The sequence below is a fragment of the Saccopteryx bilineata genome, chromosome 3 (assembly GCF_036850765.1).
Source record: "Saccopteryx bilineata isolate mSacBil1 chromosome 3, mSacBil1_pri_phased_curated, whole genome shotgun sequence".
Lineage (NCBI taxonomy): Eukaryota > Metazoa > Chordata > Mammalia > Chiroptera > Emballonuridae > Saccopteryx > Saccopteryx bilineata.
The window spans coordinates 257608064-257635992 of NC_089492.1; the positions used below are offsets into that span (position 1 = coordinate 257608064).

Consider the following 27929-nt stretch of genomic DNA (forward strand, 5'->3'; position numbering starts at 1 on the left):
CCATTCACATAGGGTCCCTGCAGAGACATGTACAAGCTGTCCAGGTAAAGCACACCCACAGAGAGCCACAAGGCACAAAGACACACAGATGCACACTCAAGGCAGAGCACAGGGGGCAGATATGGACTTACTGGGTGTGTACACAGGGAACACCCTCTGGGTCAGACGTAGACACCCAATGTACAGGCAAAGACATAGGCAGATGCAGAAAAAGTAGTAGTTCTCACCTGGGGCCATTTTGCCTGAAGACATTTTTGATTGTTACAACCTGGGGCATGGAGTTTGCTCTTGGCATTTAGTGGGTAGAGGATATTAGAGGATATTAACCATCCTACAGTGTACTGGGTAGCCCGGCACAACAAAGAATTATCCAGCCCAAAATGTCAATACTGCCGAGACTGAGAAATCTTGGTATAAAGTCGGATACACACATATCCATTGTTTCTCTATCATTTTGACAACAGTCACATAGACACATGTGGCCACACCCAATGGCTCAGACAAGCAGACAGATGCACAGGCACAGTTATATTCCTAGAGACATGTCCACAACCCACATCCACATAAATGCATGTTTAGGTATAGACACCCAAATGAACCAACACACATCCAGACACTCATGCACCCACAAAGGCAGGCACATGGAAATACACCCACTCAGAAACGTATGTCACAGTGCAGGGATCCCCCAGACTTGGCAGCAGGGTGAGGCTAAGGTCTGACCATAAAAACAGAAATGTCTGCCTGTCTTTTCACACAGTGGGGCATCATAGACCAGAAAGGACAGACAGGCCAGTTTCCATTCAATTATACTTTGTTCATAAATGGTCCTTGTATTCCTGCTCCATGCCTGGCCCAGATCTAGGTACTGGGGATCCGGAGAAGAAACTGGGCTGCTCTTGAGGAGCAAGAAGCTTGCGAATTCATGACTTTCATCATCCCTTCACTCTTTTGTTCGCTCAGTCAACAAGTACTGACATTACCATTGTGTCAGGTTCTGTGCCTGGACCTACAGATACAGTATTATCCAAACAGGATCGGGTTGGAACAGAAAAGGAAAGAATAAACAATTATTGCTCACCCACCACACCCAGCAAACATGGGCTAAGTACTTTATAAGTGTTATCTCTAATTTTCACAGAAACTTTACAAAGTTGACTAACAGCTTAAGTGGCACCTCTCTGCTTACACAGTTTTGAGTTCATGTCTGACAAAGTCCAAAGTGCTGCTTTTCCACCGCCCACCCTGACTACCTACCTAGCGATACTCGATACTTGATACTCAGGGGTTAGGACGGAGGGCAGAGCTCTGAGATCTTTTTCTTCCTGTGCTTTGTGGAGGGTCCTATCGACTCTGGGCTTTAGTTGACTCTTTTGATGAATAGAAATGGGGACATTGAGGGTTCAAATGTTCAGTTTTCCTTTCCCAATCCTCTGTATCTTTTTCTGGCAATTCTCTTCCCTTTCCCTTGTTTGGACTGGTACTGCCCCAGACTTTTTCCCTGCAACCCCTGCCCTACCTTTCCTCTATCTGATCACCTCCAACTGTGCTTGGTGCCCCAGAGATAGGAACCTGGTGAAGGACTTGCCTTGGAGAGGAGAGGTCTGAGCTCTGGAGCTGCAGGCAGCCGGCCTCGCCCAGCCCTGCGGCTAGGCTCTGCCTTCCGCTATTCCCTGTGTCCACAGCCCGCCCCCAACGATTTCCTCCCTTGCTCAGTCACTCGCAGTGTAGTGATCCATGGGTTTTAAATTATAACTGGGACCCAGGAAACGCGTTCCTAAGTACAATATTCATGGGCTGGGCTGACACTTTTAATTAAGGTGATTTACACTGAATTATCCTTGGAAATAAAGAAATGGTGCGAAGCCCGGGAATAAACCATCATCACCAGCCGCCTTTGTAAGTTATACTTCGTTTTAATCTATTTGGGGAATTGTTTATCTAGTTCATTACCCAACCAAACACCCGAGGCCGGCCTTAAATAAGGCTTAAGTGGGGGTGGGGGCACTGCCATCTCCACACTCTGCCTCTCCTCCAGAGTCACCCAGCCTCCCTCTGGCTCCTTCCAGCCCTGGAAGCACTGACCAGAGAGAGCTAGCTTCTCAGCGTAGAGGCCAGACCTCAAAGTGAGTTCTGGAAAGCCTCCCAGAAAAGGTGTCTGAGCTCATGCTCAGCCAAGACAAGCTTCACTTTCAGCTTTGTGCAATCTCTGCATGTCCAGGGCCTTTTCCCATGGGTAGAAACTCCTGTCTGAGGGCCACAGAGATGTTTCAGGTAACCCTTCCTCCTACCTGCCCTCAATCTTCAGCTCCTGTCTACGTTCCTGCCTGCGTTCCTATATCAATACACATCCAGCCTCCACCCCATCACGATCCCAGAGACATCTTACCTTAGCATGCCCAGCGCTCTGTCCACTATCTCTTCCTTCCCTCCAGAGGCAGATTTAACATTGGGCGCACCAGGTGTGCGCCCTGGGCCCAGACTTCTGAAGGGCCCCGCAAAACCCCAACTTTACACTTTTTTCTAATGTAAGGTGCCCGATACTTTCTTCTGTGCCCGGGGCCTCAACCAACCTTAATCCGCCTCTGCTTCCCTCAGCTATTTGTTTCTCTGCCATCATTACCCTTCCTGTCACCCAAGTCAAAAAGCTCTTCTTAGTAAGTACCCAACAAGTCATCAGCTAAGTTATCTTGCTTCTTCTTCCACCAGTCTTTCATCATTTCCTCTCCCCACTGCCACTGCCATTGTGCTAGGTCAGCCTCATCATCTGTCCCCTGGACCAGCCCAACCTCCTGACTTGCCACACTGCTTCTACCTACCAATCACGCTCTGCCCTGGCCTCTGGAGTGATTCTCCTACAGCTCAGCTCCCTCATTAGCTTCTTCCAGCTCACCGATGTTCTAATTTAATTCTCCATTACCTCTAGGACAACCCTCGCCTCTATTCTCTGTCACTCCAACTTTGCCCTCCTTGTTCTAACTAGCCGAGTCCTGGGGTCTTATGGAACCCTGTGTGGGATTGAGAGGGGAAGGAAAGAGAGGATGGGCTGAGGGAGGGTATGTGCCCATAACCTCTGATCTCAAATGTAAAAGTGCCTTAAAAAGTGTAAGCCTTTGCCAACTGGAGTTCTGGCTCTTCTTCCTGTAGGTGTCTATGTGCCCATGTGCCTGTGGGAAGTGTTTCTCTCAGGATGTGAGTACATCTGTGGGTATTGGAATGGGTGTATGTGTGTGTGCCTGTACATCATATACCTATGTTTGCACCTGTGGCTGTGAAGAGCAGCCATCCCTAGTTTGGGAGCTGGAAGGTTTCCACTTCTCTGTGTGAGCCCTGGGACGTGTCTGAAATAGCAGCCTGCTTGAGGTGGGGAGACAGAGGGGACAGAGGGGACAGAAGGCACAATGCCCGCCTACCCTGAGGAGCTCCTTGAGGAGTAACCATGTTGATGGAGGTACAGTCCCTCCTGGGTGATGCAGAGGCATGCTGAGGGAGGGGAGGGAGGGCAAAGGAGGCAAAGGCAGTCAAGAGAGGAAAGCGGACAGTTGAAGAGAAGAGGAAAGAAGGGTGAGGAGCAGAGAGTAGAAGGGAGCATGGAGCAGAGGGGAAAGAAAGCCTCCAGCCATGCGCCATGCATGAGGAAATGCTCTCATTTGGGCTCTACCCTCCTGCAGCACTAAGTTTCCCCATCTGTGAACAAGCTGGTAGAAGGCCACTCTCAGCTCAGGGAGCTAAGGGCGGGAAGAGGAGAAACGAGAGCCCCGTGCCACATCTTTTTCCAACCGCTTCTGCTCTCTTCCAGCCTCCCTGAGAGCGGGCAGGGGCGGGGCAAGGGCAGCCAAGGCTGGAGCCCTCCGCACTAGCCCGCAGGGAGCTGACACGCTCCTAGGGAATTTATCACGCACCCAATTACAATGTTAATTGGCAAGTTCCTGAAATCAATTAATTCGCAAATTTTTTCCAATTAAAAATCCAGATAAATCACGAGGGCGGCGGCGCGCTGGTCCAGCCTGCAGTCCGGTGGGCGCAGCGGCCACAGGGAGGGGAGCGAGGAATGGCGAGGGGAGGGGGCGGCGGGCGCGGCTGCCCTTGAACGCCTTTGCCGGCCGGTCGGACTGTCAGCGCGCCGGGCTCAGCGGGGCCGAGACAGATAAAACCATCGACCCGTCGCCGCCAGCGCTTCGGCTTTATCGATCCGACGGGAATTTCACTTGCTGTGCAGATCCCGCTGTCCGGCTGTCAGACACCGGGTGGGGGGGCGTGCCAGGGGTTACGGGGTGCTGGGCTGGGCCTGGACGTGAGGAGTACTGAAGTGGGAGAGGCAGCACATAAGACGTGAGAGACGGTGTAGATGTGGGAGCTCTGGGTGGGGAAATGGACTTGGGAGTAAGGTTGTGGAAGTAAGGGATGCTTTCAGGGGATGTAGGGAGGAGGGGAGTGTACAGGGTCATGGGTGGGGGTGAAATGAGAAAATCTTGGGCAGAGTCATGTCCTGGGCAGTGAGAAGGTAGGGTCATGGGGAGTAGGCTGTAGTGTGGCCTCCCTGAGGAGGCAGAAAGAGCTAGGACCCCATTTTCCAGACCCTTAAGGATGCACTGCTTTTACAAGGCTCTGCAGGTCCCTCCATCTCTGCCTTTACTCTCTGTTCCTGTTGAGGGGAGTCTGCCATTGGGAGCAAATTACCCAGGAACCCTTCTGCACAGCCAAGTATGGGACTCAGCTGCAGAAGGATGTTTCTTTTACTCTCTGCCCCTTCCACACTAGACCCAGGGGTGTGTGTGTGTGTGTGTGTGTGTGTGTGTGTGGTTAAGAGCATGGGCACTAGAGTCAGATTGCTTGAGTGTAAATCTTATGTTTACCACTTTATTAGTTGTACCTCACTTTCTTCATCTGTAAAATGGAGTTAATAATTATACTTACCCCAGAGGGTTCTTGTGAAGATTAAATAAATTAATGTAATGTAATACCACTATATACTCTGACATATACTGAGTGTTCAACAGTATTATTATTATTAGTATAGTCATTAGTATAATTTTCTGTGGTAGTCGTAAGTATTCCTACAGATTCTTTGATACTCTTTCCTTCAAGAGGTACAGCTTATAATTTTATTCTCCTCTCTTGATTGTGGGCTGGACTTTGTGACTTGCTTCTAATGAACAGAGTCGAATATATTGGAAGAAATAGTGTATAAGTTCTGAGACTAGATCATAAAAGGCATTGTGGCTTCCTTCTTAGTCTCTCTCTTGGATAACTTCCTCTCTGGTAAGTCAGCTGCCATGTCACAGGGAAACTCTAGCGGCCTTGTGGAGAATCTTGAGTGTTGAGGACCTGGGGCCTCCTGCCAACAGCCACTAGAGTTAGCCATCTTGGGAATGGATCCTGAAGTCCCCATCAAACCTTCAGATGACTGCAGCCTTGGCTGATATCCTGACTGCAGCCTCATGAGAGACTCTAAGCAAGAAGCCACAACTACCCACAACTACCCAGCTAAGCTATTCCTGAATTGACCCACAGAAACTGTGAGATAATAAATATTGTTTCAAGCTGCTTGGTTTGGGGTAACATGGCAGTAGATAAATAATACATCTTCCTTCAAAATTCAGTTTGGGCATCACCTCCCTCAGGAGGCTGTCTCTGCTCTGTGCTGGGGTTGGTACCTTGGCGATGCCCCCAAAGCTTGATCTTTCCTATAGAGCAGTATTTATCCCTCAGGGTTTCTATTGCCTGCTTCTCTTACTCCTATAAAATGAGCTTCAGAGGGTGGGGCCATTTCTGATCCACTTTGGGATTCCCTGCACCCTGCACATGGGGTTAGGTGAGAGTGTAGCCGGATGGAGAATCAGTTTAATTTGATGACTTGAGCTGAACTAGGCTGTTCCTCGGTGGCAGATTGCATTTTCCAAAGATGGCTGCAGCCATATCTCCCATCACACATGCTCTTCTATAACATGAGCTTGCCTTTCTCTCATAAAAAGGTGGGGTGACTGTTCCTCCCCTTTGAATCTAGGTGGCTGAATACTGCCTTGACCAATAGAGTACAGCAGAAGTGACATTAAATGATGCTGAGGCTAGATTATAAAAGGTGACTAGCTTCCATATTGTGGTTTAGAACATTTATTTTTAGAACGTCTGTGCCATATAAGAAGTGCAGCTCCTACAAAGCTGCCATGCTATGAGAAAGCCCGGTCCATATGGAGAAGTCATGTGTAGGTGCTTTGGTCACAGCCCCAGCTGAAGTCCCAGATGACAGCCAACATCAGTCACCAGATGTGTGAGTGACAGAGCCTCTGGACGATCCCAGTCCCCAGTTATTGAGTCTTCCCAGGCCTTAGACATCCTGGAGTAGACACAAGTCATCCCTTCCGTGCTCTGGCTGAATTCCTGATTCCATAGATTACATGAACATAAAGAAATGGTTGCTTTAAACCAGTGGTCCCCAACCCCCGGGCCGCGGACCGGTACCAGTCCGTGGGCCATTTGGTACCGGTCCGCAGAGAAAGAATAAATAATTTACATTATTTCTGTTTTATTTATATTTAAGTCTAAAAGATGTTTTATTTTTAAAAAATGACCAGATTCCCTCTGTTACATCCATCTAAGACTCACTCTTGACGCTTGTCTTAGTCACGTGATATATTTGTCCGGCCCACCCTAAGGGCTGGTCCGTGAGAATAATTTCTGACATTAAACTGGTCCGTGGTCCGAAAAAGGTTGGGGACCACTGCTTTAAACCACTAAGATTTGGGGTAATTTTTTGCACCCCTTCTCTGCTTTACTGGATAACCTGGCTCTTCCACGAGGCGGCCCCAGAGGCTCCTCCCAGTTCTGCAGGCAGGGACAGGGGAGGTAGGGTGAAGCAGTGGGGAGCATTCCTGAACACATTCTCAAGACTGTCACCTTTCAGACCTGGAGGTTCAGATAGAAGGGAGTGTCTACTCCCCTGGATGACAGTACCAGGCTGCACTTCTGCTGGGGTTACCAGGCCCAGTGCCTGCTGCTGGTACCCTGCCCTGAGGCTGTGGCTTATCCCTTTCTAGCTTCTCTTGTGCCCTTTTGAGACTGAGGCCTGAAGAGGGGTCACTCTCCTCCCATCTCCAAAAAACAGAGCAAGGAGAGGAACACCGCACTAGTCAGCTACAGGATCTGAGGACTGGAAGAGCTGAGGGGAAGAGTAGCAGGGCCCTGTCTTCTCCCCGAGGCTGGGGTGTGGCCTGGGCGGCTGTTCCTGGGACCTGGAAGCTAGAACCCTGAGCGGAATCCTCTGGCAGGCAGGTTCCCTCTTCGGTGGCTTACCTGGTGGGCAGTTGGGCCAGCTGTTCCAGTTCTTGCTCCATATGCTCCTGCAGCTCGCTGGGCCTCAGCAGGACCTGGCAGATGGGGCAAATAGGGGCCTGGCTGTCAAACAGTGTTGCTGCCTTTTTCTTACCTGGTGAGGGAAGAAGAACAGACAGAAATATAAGCTGGGCTGGGCTGTGGAGGGAAACCCAGTGTCCTCATCCTCTGACCCAAGCCTGCTGATGCCTCCCAGGGCTTCTTGGCTTAGAGAAAGGTGAGCCTGAGGGTCTCAGAGCCCAGGAGCATCACCCTCTGTGCAGCTCCAGAGGCTGTGGCCATGAACGGCACCTCCTCAGTCAGCTGCCCCTCTCAGAAATCTATCGGGATGCAATCAATACTCTAAGCAATCAAACCTTGATCACTTCATTTCACACAGGTTAGTGAAGGTCTCGGTTTAATCATACCATCACCCAGAGTATCCACTGCCCTCTTCCCCTCACTGCTTCCACACTCCTCAAATCTGGAGAAAGAGGAAGAGAGGGAGAAAGGAATCCACTCCTGCAATCATTCAACAAACACTGCCTGCTGCTATCTACTCTGAGCTGGGGGGGACACAGACTATTATCACATCTAGTCCCTGCCCTGGAGGCCCTCACAGTGGAGTGAAAAAACTGAAGAAGGACCCAGGTGAATGGCATCTTTCAGAGTAGCTCTCTGTCCTAGTCCCTCATTTTCCCCAGGGTCCTTTCTTTCCACAGCCTCTTCTTCCCTTGTTCTGCATGCTGGACGATTTTGTTCCTTCTTATGGTGCTAATTCCCACCTGCGCCCTGTTCACTCCAGAATCTGTATCTCCACCCCAATCCCTCCCGTGTTCTCCAGACCCCTATCTCCAGAGGCCTTTTGGACACCAATGACTGGATGTCCCAGGAGAATCTGAAACTCAACAATCCAAAAATGAGTTTTTCAGCATCTTCACCCCTCCCAGAACTGCTCCCCCACTCCCCAGCAGTGCCCATCCCAGTTTATGACACTTGTGTTCATCTAGTCACCCAAATCAGTCACATCTGCCTCAGCCCCCATGTTTATTTAATCACAAAGCCCTGCCCCTTCTCATCTTCAGTATTCCTGGGATTTGTATTCCCCCTATTCAGGCTGTGCCACCTTTCACTTGGATAACCTCATTGGCCTCTGTTAGTCTCACAGATTCTGGGCTCTACCCCTCCAAAATGGCCTTCAAATTGTGTGCTCCCAAAGCACAAGAGCACGTGGGGACAGTGCTGGCTACCCTGGCTTGAGTGCTGGCTGGGAGCCTAAACTCTGTTCCCTCTCTGTCCCTGATGGTAACCAGAGTACACCATGCTGGGAAGGAGACTGAAGGTTGCCTAGTACACCCCCTTGGGGTCCTTAAACCCCCTTCTTTGCCACCTTCCCCACCCAATGCTCTCCTGGCGTCTGCTTATAGGCACAGGGGTGAGGAGCCCTATTCATCTAAAAACATCCCTGCCTATCGATGTGAACTTGGACTGTAGAAAAGACTTCTTTAGCTTAAGCCAGGACTTTCTCCCTGCTTCTTCTGCCCACTGGTGTCTGGAGAAGGTCAAAATAAGTTTTCAGAGAGATAAAGGTCCTGCCAGTGATGATCAAGATGGTTGTTTGAGCAGGGTTGCCAGATTAAAAATATAAGATGCCCAGCCTGGCCTGACCAGGTGGTGTAACATAGTAGATTAAGTGTTGGCCTGGGATGCTGAGGACCTAGGTTTGAAACCCTGAGGTCACTGGCTTGAGTGCGGGCTTACCAGCTTGAGCGTGGGGTCTTTGGCTTGAGTGTGGGGTCATAGTCATGACCTCATGGTTGCTGGTTTGAGTCCAAAGGTTGCTGGCTTAAAGCCCAAGGTTGCTGCCTTGAACCCAAGGTCGCTGGCTTAAGTAAGGGGTCACTGGCTTGGCTGGAGCCCCTCGTTAAGGCACATATGAGAAAGCAATCAGTGAACAACTAAGGTTCTGCAACTATGAGTTGATACTTCTCATCTCTCTCCTTGTCTGTCTGTCTGTCTCTTTCTCTCTCACACCATATATATATGATGTCCAGTTAAATTTGAATTTCAGATAATGAATAATTTTTATTATAAGTATGTCTCAAATGCTGCATGAGACATATTTAGACTAAGTTATTCATTGTTTTTAAATTTTGTTGTATTATTAAGTGAAAGGAGGGGAGGCAGAGAGACAGGAGAGATAGACTCCCACATATGCCCCGAATGGGCGCTACCTGGCAAGCCCCCTACTGGGCGATGCTCTGCCCATATGGGGCCATTGCCCCATTGCTCAGCAAATGAGCTGTTTTAGTGCCTGAAGTGAGGCCATGGAGCCATCCTTGGCGCCTGGGGCTAACTTGCTTGAACCAATCGAGCCATGGCTGTGAGAGAGTGAGAGAGAAAGAGAGAGAGAGAGAGAGAGAGGGAGAGAGAGAGAGAGAGAGAGAAAAGGGGAGGGGTGGAGAAGCAGATGGTCACTTCTGTGTGCTCTGACTGGGAATTGAACCTGGAACTTCTACATGCTAGTCTGACATTCTACCACTCAGCCAACCGGCCAGGACCCATTGTTTTTCTAAAATTCAAATTTACTGGGATGCCTTATATTTTATTTGTTAAATTTAGCAACCCTATGCCTGAGGGAGCTCCCAGTTCAAGCTAAGCACAAGAGCCCACCTCCCTTTGACACAGACTAAGGATGACCATGGCTCTCCTAGATGTGCAGACAGAGTCATCTGATAGCTCAAAGGAAGAAGTAATTCATTCTCAGTATGTATCTTGAGGAGTGGGAAAAAGAAGGCCTAACCAGAGAAATAAAAATTTTTAAGCCTGACCAGGCGGTGGCACAGTGGATAGAGCATCAGACTGGGGTGCAGAGGACCCAGGTTCGAGACCCCGAGGTTGCCAGCTTGAGCGCGGGCTCATCTGGTTTGAGCGAAGCTCACCAGCTTGGACCCAAGGTCTCTGGCTCGAGCAAGGGGTTACTTGGTCTGCTGTAGCCCCACGGTCAAGGCACATATAAGAGAGCAGTCAATGAACAACTAAGGTGTCGCAACGAAAAACTAATGATTGATGCTTTTCATCTCTGTTCGTTCCTGTCTGTCTGTCTGACTCTGTCTCTGTAAAAATAAATAAATAAATAAATAAAATAAAAATGAGGATGCATTAATTTTAAAAAATTTGTTTATTGAGTTTAAAGAGAGGAAGAGGGAGAGAGAAACATCAATCTGTTTCTGTATGTGCCCTGGCAGGGATTGAACTGGCAACCTCTGCATATCAGGATGATGCTCCAACCAACTAGGCCATCCAGCCAGGGCAAGAAATGAAATTTAAATTGTGACTTAGAAGAGTTCTAGGCACCTGACCAGGCAATGGCTCAGTGGATAGAGCGTTGGACTGAAACGCAGAAGACCCAGGTTCAAAACCCAAAGGTCGCCGGCTTGAGTGTGGGCTCACCAGCTTGAGCGCAGGGTCACTGTCTTGAGTATAGAAGAGTTCTAGGCAGAGAATGGGAGTGAATGAATGAATGAATGAATGTGTTGTGAGTTTCTTGTGGGCAGGTACCACTTCTTATTCATCTTTATATCTACAGACAATTGAAAACAGACCCTGCATAGATTAGCTGCTCAATGATGAAGCAAGGGCGAGGAGAGGAGGAAGGAAGGGAGGTGAGAAGGACCAAAAAGCAGATTGTCCTAGAGGCCAGACGACCTTCGCAGAGCTGGGATGTCACCTGTGGAGGCTTTGTTTGTGTCAGAGTGGGGTAGGTAAGGCTCTAGCATGTGTGGCTAGGTCTCTGAGGAGGGAAAGGGGCTGTTCTGATCGTGTGCCTTGGTGTCTGTGCCTCAGATGCTCAGGGGACAGCTGGCAGGCAGCTCTGAGTGAAGGAAGTAGATGTAGCCTTGGTCTGGGAGTGGGGAGATGAGGGCTTCAGTCTTAGCTCTGCCTCTATCTTCACTTAGCCAGAGAATTTCAGAGATAAGTGAGGCCCTATGTGGTCTCTAGGCCATTTATTTCACAGATGGGAAAACTGAGGCCCGGAACTGGACAGGGACCCCTGTACTTAGCTCTTGAGCTCATTGCCTCATTTATTGATACATTTATTGAATATTTATTAAACAATTATTCTACTTCAGGTCATTATTCTAGGAAAGACTGGAATTCAGAGATAAATAAAACACATCTTTGGTTCAGGAGATCACAAACTAGTAGGAAAGCTGGAAGGGAAAGTCAGTGACCCCAGTGAGTGCAGCCCTGGCCAGGGCTGAGGGAGGTATAAACAGGTGCTTGGGTCAGGGCAGCAAGGCGCCCGGGGAGGGCTGGCAGGGCCCGGGGAAGGGTGAATAAGGGAGAGCTGACAAGGCTGTTGAAACATCACTGAGGTAAGGCCTGGGACTTAAGGGGGGAAATGGTAAGAAAGGAGAAAGAGGAGGACCTAAGACATGGGGTCCAAGCTGAGGAGGAAATATAAGAGTTTAAGTCCCTTTTAGCCTGGAATGCCAACTCTGGCTCTTAGGGCTCCTAGAGCCCAGATTCCTCCCTCCAAGCCTGGCACTGGGCTTCAGCTTTCTTGTACACCTGTTCTTAGTGCATATGTTTTGCTGCCCCAGATATCTACTTTTTGAGACTGAAGCTTAGCCTCAGCTTCCCTTCCGGGACAATGGGCCCTCGTCCTGGCTCCCAGCTTCAGGAATAGCTTTGGCAGGGAACACTGCAGACTGTGTTCTCCATCCCAACCCTGTTTCTTTCGGGGTTAGAGTGGCAGGTGTCAGCATGGCCATGGCCGCCTACTTCCCCTCCCCCGCTGTGTTCCCTATAATTTTATATTGAGACCTATGGTCATGACGTGGGTTTTACTGCACTAACGACATGGCCTGCCCAGGTTTAATGACAAAATCCATACTCTGGCCCTGGGCCTGCTCCTCGTTTGCATAATTCCCAGAATACAGCTCCCTGAAGCTTTTGACCTGGGCCATTACAGTGGCCATAAAATGGGCCATAAAACCGCTGGGGATGGCCAAGAGGAGGGGGCTGTGGTGTTGTGGGGGTAGGAATGAAGTCCGCTACCCCCTATTCTTCCTAGGCCCGGGAGGAGGCATCCTCTGGCTCTTCCCTTCTACAGGTCCCAGGATCTGGGAGTCCATCCTAAGCTGGAGAGGCCTCCAGAAATCCTTAGCCTAGCTGCACACTGGATGCAGGAATCCTTTCTCCAACACTGCTGCCAGTCACAGGTAGGCAGACCGAGCCCACAAGGGGCAGGCTGTCAGAAAGCATCTTCTCCTTGAGCATCCTCCACTCCTGCCTGTGACCTCCCACTGCATAGCTGGCCACACCTTGGCCACAGGTGGGTCTAAGCCATTGGGCCTGGGTTGAATCTTGTCCCTGTTTGGGAAGCCTAGCTCCCCAGGGAGGTCAGGAGTTGGTCTGAGCAGCACGGTAGGGAGACATGGGAAGCACGAGGGGATGAGGACAGGGACAGGGACCGGCTGTCAGTGCTAAAGATGATGAATGGGGGAAGTGAGGAGGGAGGTCCAGTGTTATTGGCAGCGGATGGCGGGTGCGGGCGCTCGACGCTCTTGCTAATCCCCGGGCGCTGCCTCAGCCCTTGCACTGATAACGAGGAAATGGGACTGACAACAATTTTTAGCTGAGAGATTCTTCACCAAAATGCCAGGCGGCCGGAGGTCTGACAGCGCCTGATTGAGTGTGTGAGTGTGTAGGGGGAACGCCCGCAGCCCCCTCCCCTCCCATGCAAAGATGGATCGCTCATTCCGCCTCCCGTCCACATTCATTACTGCACCTCCCTCCCTCCACCCCAGTTTCCACACCACCTGCCACCTCCACTTTTCTGCCTGCTGCAGGTATCCCCCGGAGCAAGAAGAGAGCGAGGAGCAGAGGGGACCATGACCCTGTCCTCCACCTTGGGTTGGGCAACTCAAGCTCAAAGAGCCGAGAGGTGAATGCAGAGTCAGGGCTGAGATCAGGCCCTGCTTGGAGGCTCCTAGCTGTGTGGCCTCCAGAAGGTCTATTTCCTTTTCTGAGCTGCCAGAATACCTTTCCAACCAGAAAACAGGAGGCTTCAGCAGGAAGTGACTGACTATGGGCTCATGTGAGGGGATACAGGCACACTGAGGAGAAAGGAGAGGTCTAGCCAAGTAGCCTTTTCCTTGCCTGGGCCAGTCCTCAAGCCTTGGAACAAGGCCTCTAGTACCTGGGGTCCCAGATCAGCCCTCTGCTGCCCCCCTCTGTTGGGAATTGCCGACCATTGGGAGCAGGCAGCTCTAAGGCTGGCATATTCTGGGCCATCTTCCATTGTGAGGTCTGGTACAGGAGTGGACAGTGGAGGATGTGGGTCTCATTCAAAGGGAAAGCTCTCCCTTCATAGGTCTCTAAACCCTGTCTGGCCCAGCAACACCCTACCATGTGATGGTCTCTCTGGCTTGGCCTGTTTGGTTTTGTCCCAGTTCTGTTGCCTGTGGTTCCATTCATTCTTGCCTCTCTGTTCAAACAGCAAATCCCAGCTCCATGATCTTTTTCTCCACAGACCCTACAAGCGGGGCTTGACTGCTTGGTGTCTGACTTAAGAAGGAGGAAGGTTAAAATGAGGGTGAGGGTTAACTCTAATGACAGGTGGCAACTGAGGCTGGAAGTGTTAAGAGTACATACATGTGTCTGTGCATGTATTTGCTTGTGTATACATGTGCTCTTCCTTTCCCCACACCCCCAACAGAAGGGCTTCCATATCCTAGTGACCAAGACACAGAAGCAACATTCAGTGGAGTTACCTCTTACTAGCTGTGAGATCTTGAGCAATCACTTAACACTTCTGAGCTTTCGTTTTTTTCTTGTGTGATATAGGGACAATAATTACTAACTCCCAGGACTTTTGTGAGTATCCAATTAAACCAAGGCTATGTGCAAGTGATGAGTCATTATTATCCTTAGTAGGATACTAGCACAGTTTGTTATTTGTGCCTATATCTACCCCATCCTGATACTGAACTGGCTCTGCCTTGTATCTGGCCTTCTTCCCTGCTGTGATCAAGGTTGTATATCACTCAGAAAGTACCCTGGCCCTTTTGGCCTCCATGGAGTTCCTTTCTCTTATCCATCCAAACCTCCATATCTGTTTATTGGTTTGTATGTCAATATGTCTGTCCATCCATCCATTTGTCCGTAATAATAATAACAACAACTATTTATTGAATGTTATTATATGTTAGGTTGTAGATTTAGTGCCACACACATTTTATCTCATATAATCCTTACAATAGTTTGGTGGAGTTAAGTATTATCATCTTTTTCACACTGATGAGGAAAATGGAGCTCAGAACAATGAAGTGACAGAGCTAGAAGGTTCAGAGAAGAGCTTTCAATCCAACACTAGTGCTCTCAACCATGGCACAACACCCGGCTACCAACCTACACATCCACTCACCTAGGTGATGATTTAGTAATAGTCAACAAACGTCAGTTGGATATACTGACGATGGGTCTGCTAGTATGGATGCCATGTGATAACAAACAAGACAGACAGACTGTCTGCCCTCAGGAAGTTTAGGACTTAATTATGGATAGAGATATTAAACAAACATCCCCAGAGTCATCTTAGAAAAAGGGAAATACATGGAACTTAGGAGTATGCCATCTGGTGTGGGAAGTGAAGGAAGTAATATTTAAGCAAAGGCTGGAGGGATATGTGGGAACCAGTCAGGTGATGATTGTGAAGAAGTGGTGTTCTAGACAAAAAAGAACATGCTTAAAGGTCCAGAGGGGAGACAGCCTAAATAAAGAACTGAATAGAGTTCAGTGTGGCTGGAGCAGAAGGAGGGAGGGGCAGAGTGTTGAGATACTATGATAGAGAGGCCAGATCCCAGAGGAATTTAAAATTACATTAATGACTCTTTTTTTTTTTTAAATGTACAAGTGAGAAGCCAACTGAAGAATTTTATGCAGGGCAATGACATATCCGACTTACATTTTAGAAAAGATCATTCTAACTGCAAATGTAGGAAGGCTATTTAGTAGGGTTATCTCACTAACTCAGGTGAGGCATAATGGTGACTTGTCCCAGCCCAATGACAACGGTGATGGAGATAACAGAAGTAGATGGATTGGACAGGGAAGTAAAAGACCAAAAGGAGTCAAGGATGACTGCAAGATTTCTGGCTTGTGTAACTGCTAGATTGTAGACTATTTCCTGACTTGTGGAATAGGGGGACAAGCAGCAGGGTTGGTAAGGAAGAAAATGAGTTCACTTTTGGATACACTTAGTTTGAGGAACTAAGACATGTTAAGACATCCATGTGAAAATGCTGAGTAGGCACTATAGGCAAACCAGAGCTGGAATTATAGAACTGGAGACATTGACATATAGGTAAGAACTGAAGTTCACTACTGCATCCTCTGTGACTAGAACATTGGCTGGCATATAGTAAATATTTATTAAATGAATGAATAAAAGAATAATATTAAGAATAGATGAGATCAGCCCTGGCCAGTTTGCTCAGTGGTAGAGCGTCAGCCTGGCGTGCAGGAGTCCCGGGTTCGATTCCTGGCCAGGGCACACAGGAGAGGCGCCCATTTGCTTCTCCACCCCTCCCCCTCTCCTTCCTCTCTGCCTCTCTCTTCCCCTCCCACAGCGAGGCTCCATTGGAGCAAAGATGACCCGGGTGCTGGGGATGGCTTTGTGGCCTCTGCCTCAGGCGCTAAAATGGCTCTGGACGCAACAGAGCGACGCCCCAGAGGGGCAAAGCATCACTCCCTGGTGGTCATATCGGGTGGATCCCGGTTGGGCTTATGCGGGAGTCTGTCTGACTGCCTCCCTGTTTCCAGCTTCGGAAAAATGAAAAAAAAAAAAAAAAAAAGAATAGATGAGATCACTTGTGGAGAGAGAGTATAGTAAGAAGAGGCTGGAACAAAACCCTAAGTAACTCCAACAGGTAGAAGAAGTTGAAGTCATCAAAGACTAAAAAGGAACAGCCAAGAGGAGGATGAAAACAAGCGTGATGTCATTGAATCCAAGAGGGGAAGAATTTCAAGGAAACGGGGGGAATGTTATAGATAGGATCCCATGCTGCTGAGAGGTCAAGAACATAAGATGTGAGAAGTGTCCCATCTACCCATCTTATCCACAGTGCAGCTACCCTCCACTGCATCTGTTCTTCATTCATCCAAACCACCTAAGTACTCATCCCCTCACCCCTCTCATCCCCTTCCTCCTTCTCTTCTCTCCAGAAAACCATGTTTGGCACCTCTGCTGAGTGCAGGACAGGAAGAGTTAACATGCTGACAGACGGCATTTTTTACCTCCAGTCAATATGAACAAGGCCCCAAGACTATGATTCCAAACATCTGGATTTCATCAATATGTGATCTGTCATCGTATATTGGCATTCCCCAGTCCCTGCGCCAGAGCAATGCGGCTGGTTTTATTAATACGTCAAATACATTATCCGTGTAATACACTTGTCTGGCTGGGGCCTCCCGCTGGGGCGGGGCGGCGGATTTGAATGTATGATGAATCAGTTTGCATTACATGTTCGTAAGTCATCATTTGTCAGGATTAATAGGCATCCCTGGTCGAGGAGGTGGGGGTGGGGTGGGCAGAGGAGAGATGTGTATTTAGCTGTGGCCATACTTATCTGCCAGTGCCCAAGATGTCCTAAAAACAGCTGTGCACCCTCCTGCCCAGACCCCATGGCAGTGGCTGGTGCTCAAGGGGTAGAGTTTACATTTTTAGCAGTTCCAGAGTCATTTGGAACCAAATATGCCTATTTGTCTCTGCTTTGGGCTTGCCAAGCAACCAAAAGTGATATGGCAGGGATCATTTGCACAAGCTGGCTAACTGACTCATCCTTTAGTCCTCAGAATTCCTTCTTGTAGGGAGCTTTCCCTGACTTCCCCAGGCTGCACTAGGTGCCTTCTTTGTGCTGCTTGTGCTATCTCTAGTCACACAGTGTTATAATTGCCCATAATGTGTCTGTCACCTTCTTTAGACCACACGTGTCTCGAGAGCAGAAGTCAGTTGTTGACTGCTGCAGCCTCAGAATCTAGCAGAAGGCACTGCCCAAAGTAAGAGAATGGTACTGTAGTAGTAAAAATAGAAATCAATAAATATTCCTTGAATTAATGAATAATGATTACTGACCTTGCTAAATACCCAAAAGATGCAGATGTTAGCTGGAAGAGGTTGTGGGGTTCTGATTCCTTTCCCTGACCCTGACCCTGATCTGGTCATCTATCTTACTGTATACTATATGCTTTTCTTCACTAGCTCCTCTTCCTTCCCTAAAATATGGGCAGACCCCCTTGCACAGCACTAGATTTCTTACATGTGACATATATACTCAGATATAATACACAGGGGTGACAGGTTCATGCCTTTGCCATCTTCCATTCTCCCTCTACTCTGCCAGCAGAAGGCCAGATTGGCACTGCCCACTCCACATGACTTTGCTAGATCCAGGTCCTTGTGAAACAAGAACATGGCTGGTGCCCTGACCCTACTGTGATGGATGCTATTTACCATCTCTAGCAACAGAGGGGGCCTAGACTGAGTTGGACAGGGCTCCTGGTTGGCCAGTGGCGACATCTGCAAGACAGGCAGGTGGAGGTGAGCCTGTGTGGAGAGGTTCAGGTTCAGACTTGAGCTTGAGCCGAGTGCTCTGGGCCAAGGCACCATCAAGCTCACTGAGTTTGGGGCATGGAACCTGAACCCTTGGCTCCATGAGCTTCTGCTCCGACCAGGTGTACCAACCAACCTGTTTAGAGGCTAGTGGGGCTTCAGGGGTCAAAGTTATTTCACATCGTTGACCTTGGCTGTCCCAAACACAACTGTAGCCTCTCTTCTCCTCTGGAGCTACAATTCAGTTCCCTTCCTCCCTCAGCTAATAACTTCCAGACAGCACCCTACGTTGGGCCAGGCCAGAGGTGGGTGGAGCAGTTGGGGCCTCCCAGAGTTCTCTTGGAGTAGGCTTTACAAACTGCAGAAAATGGCCCAATTCAGGAAAATATCCACAGATGGACAGGCACACATGTCCTCTCAAAAGCCGATATATGTGCATGTGGGGGCACAGATGTACACAGGTGCTCAGACAACTGTGGGTATTTTTTCACATCTAGGTAAATACACCTGAGCACCTCTGCATATATGCAAACACAGACTGAGTATACCTGCATCCTCTTGCCAGCTTGCCCACACACTTCACTGTCCACTATGCCTTCCTTGCCATGGAGCCAAAATGCTGGGACTGTACTGTTTAAAGTAAAGTAAATCCAAGTGTGCTTTACTCCCTGCTGGCTCTGACTATGGGCTTATAAAAATGAAGTGGGAACCTCCGCAGCTGTGGGCAATAAATCGTGAACCGCTAAGGAGGGAAGTGTTACCTGCTTTTTAAGCTAGTAGGTGGAACCTGGGGCACTGATTACAAGTGCCTGCAGGGATGGATGGCAGTGGGCCAGCTGCTCCGCCTCAGGCACTGCCTGCTAGCCCAGCCCAGGCCAGCTGTCTCCAATAGACCTGGGGAGTCAACAGCCCCAGAGCCCTGGGGAGTGAGCCAGGACCAGGAGAGGAGCCACCGAGAGAAGTTGAGAAAGAGAGTGGCTGGGGTGGGCAGAGTGAGCAAGACAGCCACGTGCTGCTAAGGCTGAGGGGAGCCCTTGCATCTGGAGATCAATTAGCATCAATTACTGACTTCATTTAATTGTCGTCCAAGATGAATTTGTCATTTTTAGCTGGGAATTAATGGGAGACCTTCACCTCTCCCTGGCAGCAGCCGCGGAGCCAACAGCGGTCACCTCAGCCTCCTAGGAGCCCTGAATCCTGCGTGTGGCTGGGGCCAGGCAGGGCCAGGCTGCTCGTGGGGCTTCTGCTCCCTGGGCATGCTCTAGCCTGCCCGAGGCCCGGCCAGCCTGGCCCACTGGGGCCCAGGGCCAACGTGGGGGTCGTGGGTCCTGCAGAGCAGTTCCTTGCAGCCTCTGGCTTCAGCCAGAAATTAATTTGCTGGGCTGAGCATGTTTACCTTTTCCAGCAAAGGCGAGACAGTAAACAGCGGACCAGCGGCTGAAATTGAATTGATAACTGCATCAACGTGCCAGATAACGCCTAAAATAATACGCCGATAAGGAAATTCGATTTGATTTGCTGCTGCACATCAGATTGGCCCCATCTGTAGCTGCCTGTAATCATTTTCAATTGCGTTGGGAAACCTTATTTGTCCTTAAATATTTCTGTCATTTTTCATTGCTGGCGACAGATCCTTGGGCAGGTGGCAGGGGTGCGCTGCCTCTCTGGGCGCAGGGCGGCGGCCCCGGAGGAGGGGTGGAGGGACTAGAAGGGAAGGAGGCAGGGAGCAGGCAGCCGGGCGGTGACAGCTGTTCCTCCAATCAATCACGCTGTCGACAGGGAGGGACGACTGGCTGGCAGAAATTGAGTTTGCCTCACAGGGGACGATTGAGCAAATTAATAGCCCATTAGCCAAGCAGTGACCTGAGAAATGAAGGTGCAGGGGTTCCTGCTCACTCAGGCCGGCTGGGGTGGGGCAGGGCAGGAGGAGGGTCCCGGGAGGGGAAAACCTGGAAGGAGGGTTCCAAGAGGAGGGAGGGATGTGTTGATGAGATGGGGAACATGGCGCGTGGGAGTGGATGGTGCAAGAGCAGAGATGTGAAGTTGAGGGTGGTGGGGTAGAGATGTATACAGCCTAGGAGAGATGCTGGGGAAGGATGGGGGCAGAGGGGTGCTCCACTGGCGTCTCTTTACCATCTTCCCATCATGCCCTGTGGGATGGAGTTCAATGCCAATAAACTCCTCTCCATCCTAGGTCCCTATACTCTCTACTTACTCTCTTAGCTTTCCCACAAACCTGCATATGCCCTGGAGACACCATGCCCTGTAGAGCTCTCCAGTGCAGGTTGCTTATTCTCCCAGCTCCAGGTTCCTCAGGCCAGGAGCCACGTGGGGTCAGTGTCTTCCTTAGTGCTCACTGCTGCCTCCGGGCCATTGCTTCTCCACCCTGTGGGCTCTGAGGTCAAGTACCACCCTGTATCCCCATCACTATTATCCCTCATTATCTACATTCACTGAAGACTTTGACACTCACCTGTCTACCCCTAACCCCATCACTGCCCTGACCTCCTCAGCTCCTGTTATTTTCCCCCTGTCCTCCACTTCTGCCCGGGGGACCCAGTCAACAACCTAGATTGCTCTGTGATAGAGCTCCCTCACCCCCAAGCTCTCTTATGGTCTGTACCCATCAGTCTTGCTCCTCACTCCATTCTCCCATCTCCCAACACATCACTTACTCGTGGATTCTAGCCTGGACCCTAGGGTGCATTCAAGACTCTCTTGCCAACATACTCAACCTCATTACTTCCTTTGCCTTTTTCACAATCCAACTATTCTTTTTGTCTCAGACACATAGGCAGCTAAATGCAGCTGGAGAAAATCACAAAACCATGAAGATGTGTGCCAATAAAAATTCATAGCGCCCAATCTCAGCACTACTAAGCAATCCTTTTACATGCCCTCGGTCAGCTGTCTCCCTTTCCCACAGAGACAATCCAATAATATTTTACTATCTTGAGTCCCCTCCTCATCTTCTGTCTCTCTTTCTCTCTTACTAGGTAGACTTGCTTCCCACTGCACAGAAATTTGAAGTTCTTAGGCATGAACTCCTTAACTTCCAGATCCACATTCTTCTTCTCCCTTTTTCTTCTGATTTCAGTGGAAGAGGTACTCATGCTTTCCTGTTTCAGCTTAATCCCTTCTGCTGGATTTAGGACCCCATTCCTGCCTTCGTTCCTTGGGAAAGCTGTTGTGATCCCCCATCTCTCCTGCGTCCCCCCTTTCCCTCCCCATGCTTCGCTCTATCTGTATATACACGCCAGAGTCACCTGTAGCTACTGCCCTTTCCTTATCCTTCCCTTTTCACCCAAGATGCACCAAAAAAGTCCACACTCCTTTATCTTCTAAACATTTCTTTTTTTTTTTAAGGTATTTTTTTAAATTTATTTATTCATTTTTTAGAGAGGAGAGAGAGAGACAGAGAGGGAGAGAGAGGAGAGAGAGACAGAGAGAGAGAGAAGGGGGGAGGAGCTGGAAACATTAACTCCCATATGTGCCTTGACCAGGCAAGCCCAGGGTTTCGAACCGGCGACCTCAGCATTTCCAGGTCGACGCTTTATCCACTGCGCCACCACAGGTCAGGCCTAAACATTTCTTAACTCATTGCAATGTGATTGTCATCCCCACTACTCTATAGTCTCAGACTGCTCTCAGTCAGATCCCTGATGGTCATCGTTTGCTAAATATAATGGCTACTTCAGCTATTTTCATTTATTTTCTAATTCAATAAATATTTATTGTCTTCCATGTACTAGGCACTATGCCAGGGGTCCCCAAACGTTTTACACTGGGGGCCAGTTCACTGTCCCTCAGACTGTTGGAGGGCCAGACTATAAAAAAAAAACTACGAACAAATCCCTATGCACACTGCACATATCTTATTTTAAAGTAAAAAAGCAAAACGGGAACAAATACAATATTTAAAATAAAGAACAAGTAAATTTAAATCAACAAACTGATCAGTATTTCAATGGGAACTATGCTCCTCTCACTGACCACCAATGAAAGAGGTGCCCCTTCTGGAAGTGTGGCGGGCCGGATAAATGGCCTCAGGGGGCCGCATGCGGCCCACAGGTCGTAGTTTGGGGACCCCTGCTCTACACCAAGATCTAAGGCTATGGTGAAATCTACTTCTTTATGGAGCTTACAAAGTAGTGAGGCAATAAAATAATTAAATAAAAATTGTAAAATTGCAGTTGTACCAAAAGGAGGTGAACAGTGTTATGGGATCCTAAAAGATGGAGATTTGTCCTGCTCAGCAGAATCCAGAAAGGATTCCCTGAGGATGGGACATAGGCTGAGATGTAATGGATAAGTAGGCATTGAATAGATGAGGAGGAGAGGAAGTGGTAACGTTGACCAAAGGTTGCTCTGTGCCAAGGGTTGTACTATTTAATCCATATTTTATAATTGAGGAAACAGAGGCATGCAAAAGTTCTGTAACTTGCCCATGGTAACCCGGTGAGTGGTGGTGCTAGACTTTTAACACAGTGTAATACCGTAGCCCATGCTCTGAGCCACTCAACTAACCTGAGTTAGCTATTATCCTTGTAGTCATCCACTGCTCTCCCTGCACATTCTATGTGTGATTGCTACACTGGTATTTCCCTAATTTCCTCAATTCGCACCTCCAGTCCTGACCCATCTGCGTCACTGTGTACCAGACTCTCCACTTGGATGTCCCACAGGATCTTCTAGTTAAACTTGCCTGAAACGGGACTTACCTATCTCCAGACTTGCCCTCTTCCTGCTTTTCTATTTCAGTGAATGGCACCACCATCCCTAGACCTCCCCAATGGCAGTCTGGACTCAGTCTTTACTCAGGCCCCTATATCCAATAAATCAACTTCGTACGTTTTCACCTCCTAAGTATCCTCAGAACCAACATTTTTTCTCCATGCCCTAGTTCAGGCATCATCATCTCTAGTCCTTATTATTACATCTCCTAACTGATCTCTCTCCCCTCTGATCCATTTCAATCTCCACGGCTAGAAAGATTTTCCTGAAACACGAACTGGATCCTATCATTTGGCCCCGCAGGACCTTTCTCAGCTCCAAAGGCTCACAGCATAAATTCTGAACTCCTGATCATACAAGCCCCTCTGCAATTCACATCCCCTCCAGCAACACTGTGGTCTGTGAGTGGACAAGACCTATCTCTTCACTAAGTATTCTCATGGCCAGTAATGGCCACAACATCCATCTTCCCATGGCTGGTTTGTAATTCCTAAGACCATACCACACAATACTTCATTTTTAGCCTTCCCTGACATTTAATTACTCTCTTTTCCATGCTATGTTTCTTATATGTCTATATCTCCATTATTGCACATATCATGTAATATTGCAATTAATTTTTTTCTTTTCCAGGTGAGAGGAGGGGAGATAGAGAGACAGACTCCGCATGCAACCTCTGTCTGGGGCTGATGCTCTGCCTGTCTAGAGCCATGCTTGTAACCAAGCTATTTTTAGCCCCTGAGCCGGAGCCTCATGGAGCCATCCTCAGAGCCTGGGGCCTATGCGCTATAACCAATTGAGCCATGGCTATGGGAAAGGAAGAGAGAGAGGGATAGAGAAAGGGTAGTGCGAGGGGTGGAGAAGCAGATGGTTGCTTCTCCTGTGTGCCCTGACCGGAAATCGAACCTGGGACTTCACACGCCGAGCTGACACTCTTACCACTGAGCAAACTGGCCAGGGCTGCAATTAATTGTTTCTCCAGCTGTCTGCCTTTGTGGACTCTGAGCTCCTTGAAGGCAGAAAGATTATCTGATTCATCCTGGTACACTCAAGACCTGACACAGGGTCTGGTACCGAGTGGGTAGTGGTGACTGTTGAATAATTTGGTGGCCAAGTTAATGGGAGCAGGTCCTGAAAGGACTGCAGGAGAATGTCCAAGAAGAGAGTGAAAGATGATTGGCACAGGTATGGTGGTGAGAGAAGTGGGAGTAGGGGGAGGAACTCAATTGAGGTAATGTCGAAAATTCCTTTTGCTTAAATGAAATCTGGCTTCATAGTCAGTGAGAGACAGAGACCCCAAGGACTTCAAAAGGTAGAGGCTCTGAAAAAACAGAGGCTCTACAACTGCTGTTCTAGAAAAATCTCAAATGTTCACAGACTTGGTGAGAAGAGGGTGGGCAGTGACCACCACATGAACACAACCTGACAGTAAAACCCCATGCCTAGACACACTGACGAATATTAGCCAGGACACCCACGTGTTCACTGGGGGTCCTGAGCAGCTGCCTGCCTCACAGAGCCCTCTGCAAGTCTCCATGCTGCCCCACTACCCCACCCAGGGACCCCTGGGCTGCTCTTTTTCTCTCTTTCTCTCTCTCTCTTTCTCTCTCAGCAATTTCCCTACCCAAGAAAGCTCTAAGGGTTTCAATTACCGGCGCATGGGATTTAGTGCCCTGGGCTTCTCTGACTGGAGGAGATTTATTTGAAGGTTTAGTGTCGTGGAGAATTCACGTCTTCGCTCCCAGGAGCCCAGCTTCCGTCCTGAGCCCCTAAATCAGGAACCAAGATGGGCTATTGTCACTTACCGCATTAGCCTCGTTAGCGGACCAGGAGGGGTGATTAATAGCAATACACACACAGCCATTCTGCTTGCTGGCCGCTCTGCCTCTGCGTGTGACCTGGGGAGGGGGCGGGGAATGGCTGAGCCTACTCTAGGAGTCTAGGCTGGAGCCAAAGCACTATCCCCAAGCAGGGAAATCCCTGTGGCCCTTCCAGATCTGGGGACAGTTCAAAGATGAGCAAGCCTAGCCAGAGAGAGCCCAGCTGGAGCCTGACTCCTGCAGGGGCAAGAAAGCAGGGGAGTACGAGGAAGCTAGCTCTAGAAGGCCCAAAGTGTACGCCGCCTGTGTGTATGAGAGAGATGTGTGTGTGGTGTGGGGTGGAATGTGAAGGGGAGGAAGTGCAGGGTGTGTGTGTATGTGTGCATGTGTGAAGCGGTAGAGAGGTGTGGGCATGTTTATCTCATTTCGCAAACACCCTTGGATGCTCACTGTGGGCCAAAGTGAGGTCCTACGGGCTGGAGATACAATGCGGAAGAAGAAAGAAGAGGGCCCTGGAAGAGGAGGTGTGTAGGTGAGGGGAAGAGGTACGAGTAAGCATGGGAGGAGAAAGACGTGTGCGAAAGAGAAATGAGGAAGCGTGATTGAGAGAGGTATGTGAATGTGTGAGTGTGAGAGAGAGGCCTGTATGAGAGACAGAGAGGTCAGTGCCTGTGAGCGGAAGAGGGGGAAGGCAGGTGGGAGGGAACTGCTCGAGTTGCTGTGTGAACGAGGGTGCGTGAGAGTGGGTGTTCTGGTAGACATAGTGTGAGTGAAGAGTGTGTGAAGGTGGGGGGGGACAAGGGGTCCGTGACGGAGGTTTCTCTGTGTGAGAGACAAGGGAGGGGGGAGAGAGAGGAGGGTGTGTCTATGTGTGATGAGGGGGGGGGTGCTATGTGACAGAGAATGGAGCATGTAGAGAGGGAGTGTACATAAGGAGAGAGATGGCAGGAAGGAGGAGAGTGGGATGTGTTCTCTCTTTTTTCTTTGTCTTTGTAAATTCTCCCCTCCATATCCCTTTCACACCCCACAGTTTTGGAGTCAGGGTAACCTAGGTTTGAATTTCAGTTTTGGAAACTTCCTTCATCTATGTATCCATTCATTCACCAAGTTGTCCTGAGCATCTGCTAGCTTTTACCACCCTGTGCCTCATTTTCCTTACCTAGAAAACGGAGACTAGGACGGTGGCTATGATAACTCAGTGTTGTAATTTATTAAAATGTCTTGTGAGCACACAGAAGTAGGAGTGAGACACATCTGGCACGTGGGCCATGGAGTGGTAGCTGCAGAGCCAGGGCTCTTTGCCAACCCTGTCTCCTTGTCTTTCTTCTTCCATCTCCCTTACCTCTCTCTCTCTCACTCTCTCTCAATCACAGCTGAGCCATAGTATTAATTATTAGAACCAATTGACTGTTTAGACTCTGATGTTTTAACTAATCACCACTAATAGCAATCACAATCATTTAGTTCTCAAGCAAACCCTTCTCATAGCTGAGAGCAGACTAGAGCGGGGGTCCAGCAGTAACTGGGATCTGGGAATGATTGGAGAGGGGGTTACAGCTGCCAGAGGGAGGCTCCTTTCTCCTCCCTGGTGGCCCTGGGCTGGTCCCTGGGGTGATCAGCTGAGCCCTGCCTTGGAGGGGATTGGCTTCCTTACCTATCCTCTTACTTTTCTGTCCTTTGGCCTCAGTCTCCCCTTTTGACTTAGAATTCTGTCATGGGAGTTTCCAGTAGCCACCACCCTAGACCAGAAATATCCCAACTGCTCCCCTTCCCTGAAATGCTTTTCAATCATCGTAGTTCCTAAAAGTTTGCTCCCAGAAAAAGTTGTTTAGCCAAAGGTTCAAATCCTACCTGCTCGTGGGCCATTGGCTGGATGCTGGTTGGGAGGGGAAGGCGCACCCTGTCCATGCTGGCTGAGGGCTTATGTGAAGAGAGCAGAAAACTGCTGTGTGTTGCTGAGAATGGAGAGAACAGCAGGGCTAGGAGTGTGACCTAAACGCTGTGTGCCTGAGAGGACACCTGCTTACTTCTCCTGCCTTCCTCACACTGGGGCCTCAGAGTCCCAATCTACACGCAGCCCTGCCCCACCCTGAGGTCCGCCCATCCTACATCTGCTCCAGCCTAGTGGGTAAGGCAGATGCCCCAGAACTCAGGAAAGCCAGCTTCAGGGTGGAGGCCAGGCAGGTGGGACCATAGGGCCCAGATGTCCTGGACGGAGTGGCCTAGGTGCCCATGGTCAATAGGTGTCGCTGTAGCTCCAGCACTGGGAGGGGGTGTCAGGCAGGAGGCCCTGGAGCAGGCTCAGGTGCAGGGTGACCCTTGGCCTCCCCTGCCCCGCCCCCTTCCCCTGTCCCATCTGCCTCAGGCTTCCAGCCAAGAAAACTTCCCCAGTACTTTTCAAACTTTAAATGTATGCAAGGAACACTTAGGGCTTCGTGTCAAAATGTAGAGTTTGATTGGGTAGCTCTGGAGCAGGTCCCCTGATTTTGCATTTTTATGGAGCTCCCAGGGGAAGCTGATGCTGCTGGTCTGTGGAGACACCCTTGGAGGAGCAGGGTGCTAACCTAGGTGGCTTCCTAGAGGGGGACACTGACTCTACTCTTCCAAAGCTGATTTTCACCCTCACCCCCGTTTCCTCAATAAAGCTCCCAGAGCAGAGGCCTCTGGTAACTGTAAGGGACCCGCTTTTTTGGAGACGGGCTCAGCATGACCAGCACAAAGCAGGCAGTTTCTAGGGAAGCTCTGAAGCAAAACTAATCCCAGTCCTCTGAGCCAACCCTGCCCTACCTCCTAGCTAAAACCCTGAACTTCAATCTAAACTTGAATCGAATCCTAATTCCCCAGCATAACCTCAGTTCCCGCCTTCAGAGCTATATCCCGATGCCAACCTCAGCCCAATTCTTCTGTCCCCTTAAGTCCAACACTGGGGCTCTCCCTTGCTTCAGTTCTGTCCCAAGACTGAAAGCTCCTTTGCCTCTCTGATAATCTTCCTGATCCTTGGACATACTTTCTTCTCCATGCCAGCCTGAGCCAGAACAGTGGGCAGGAGGGTCTGGGACATATGCCTCACTGAGTTCATCCTGGCCTCAGCAATGGAGCTCAGGCATTTGCCCCAGACAGGGGGAAAAGCAATGTGGCAATTTGTGAGTATTCCCCCACTTTTCTTGGAAAGTCCCTTTCTATCAGGGATGGGGAATGGGTGTTTTAACTTTGTTCCATGTTCTCCTCCGTCCTAAGGGCTCCATTTCCTGGGATGTGGGGCAGGTGGAAAGGAAGCATGTGCATGAGGTCAGCCCTGAGTGCAGGGAAAAGGAGAATGTGCGTGATGTGTGTGCATGCATGTGTGTGTGGCAGGGTGTGGGTGAAGGTGAGCACAGGCAAAGCACCCTCCAGGGCTTTAAATCAAGGTTTCTCGGAGGGGCCCTCCTCTTTCCCAGCCC

The 27929-nt window shown here is 49.5% G+C and overlaps 1 protein-coding gene across 2 annotated transcripts in view; it reads right to left on the bottom strand.

Moving 5' to 3' along the window:
• The window catches only part of RNF220 (ring finger protein 220), a 239133-nt gene that overhangs the window by 29169 nt on the left and 182035 nt on the right, over positions 1-27929 (bottom strand). For both annotated transcript variants that reach the window (XM_066269389.1, XM_066269388.1), the window contains exon 2: positions 7294-7426. In XM_066269389.1, coding sequence (XP_066125486.1) covers positions 7294-7426 — 133 coding nt within the window. The remainder of the gene's footprint in view (positions 1-7293; positions 7427-27929) is intronic.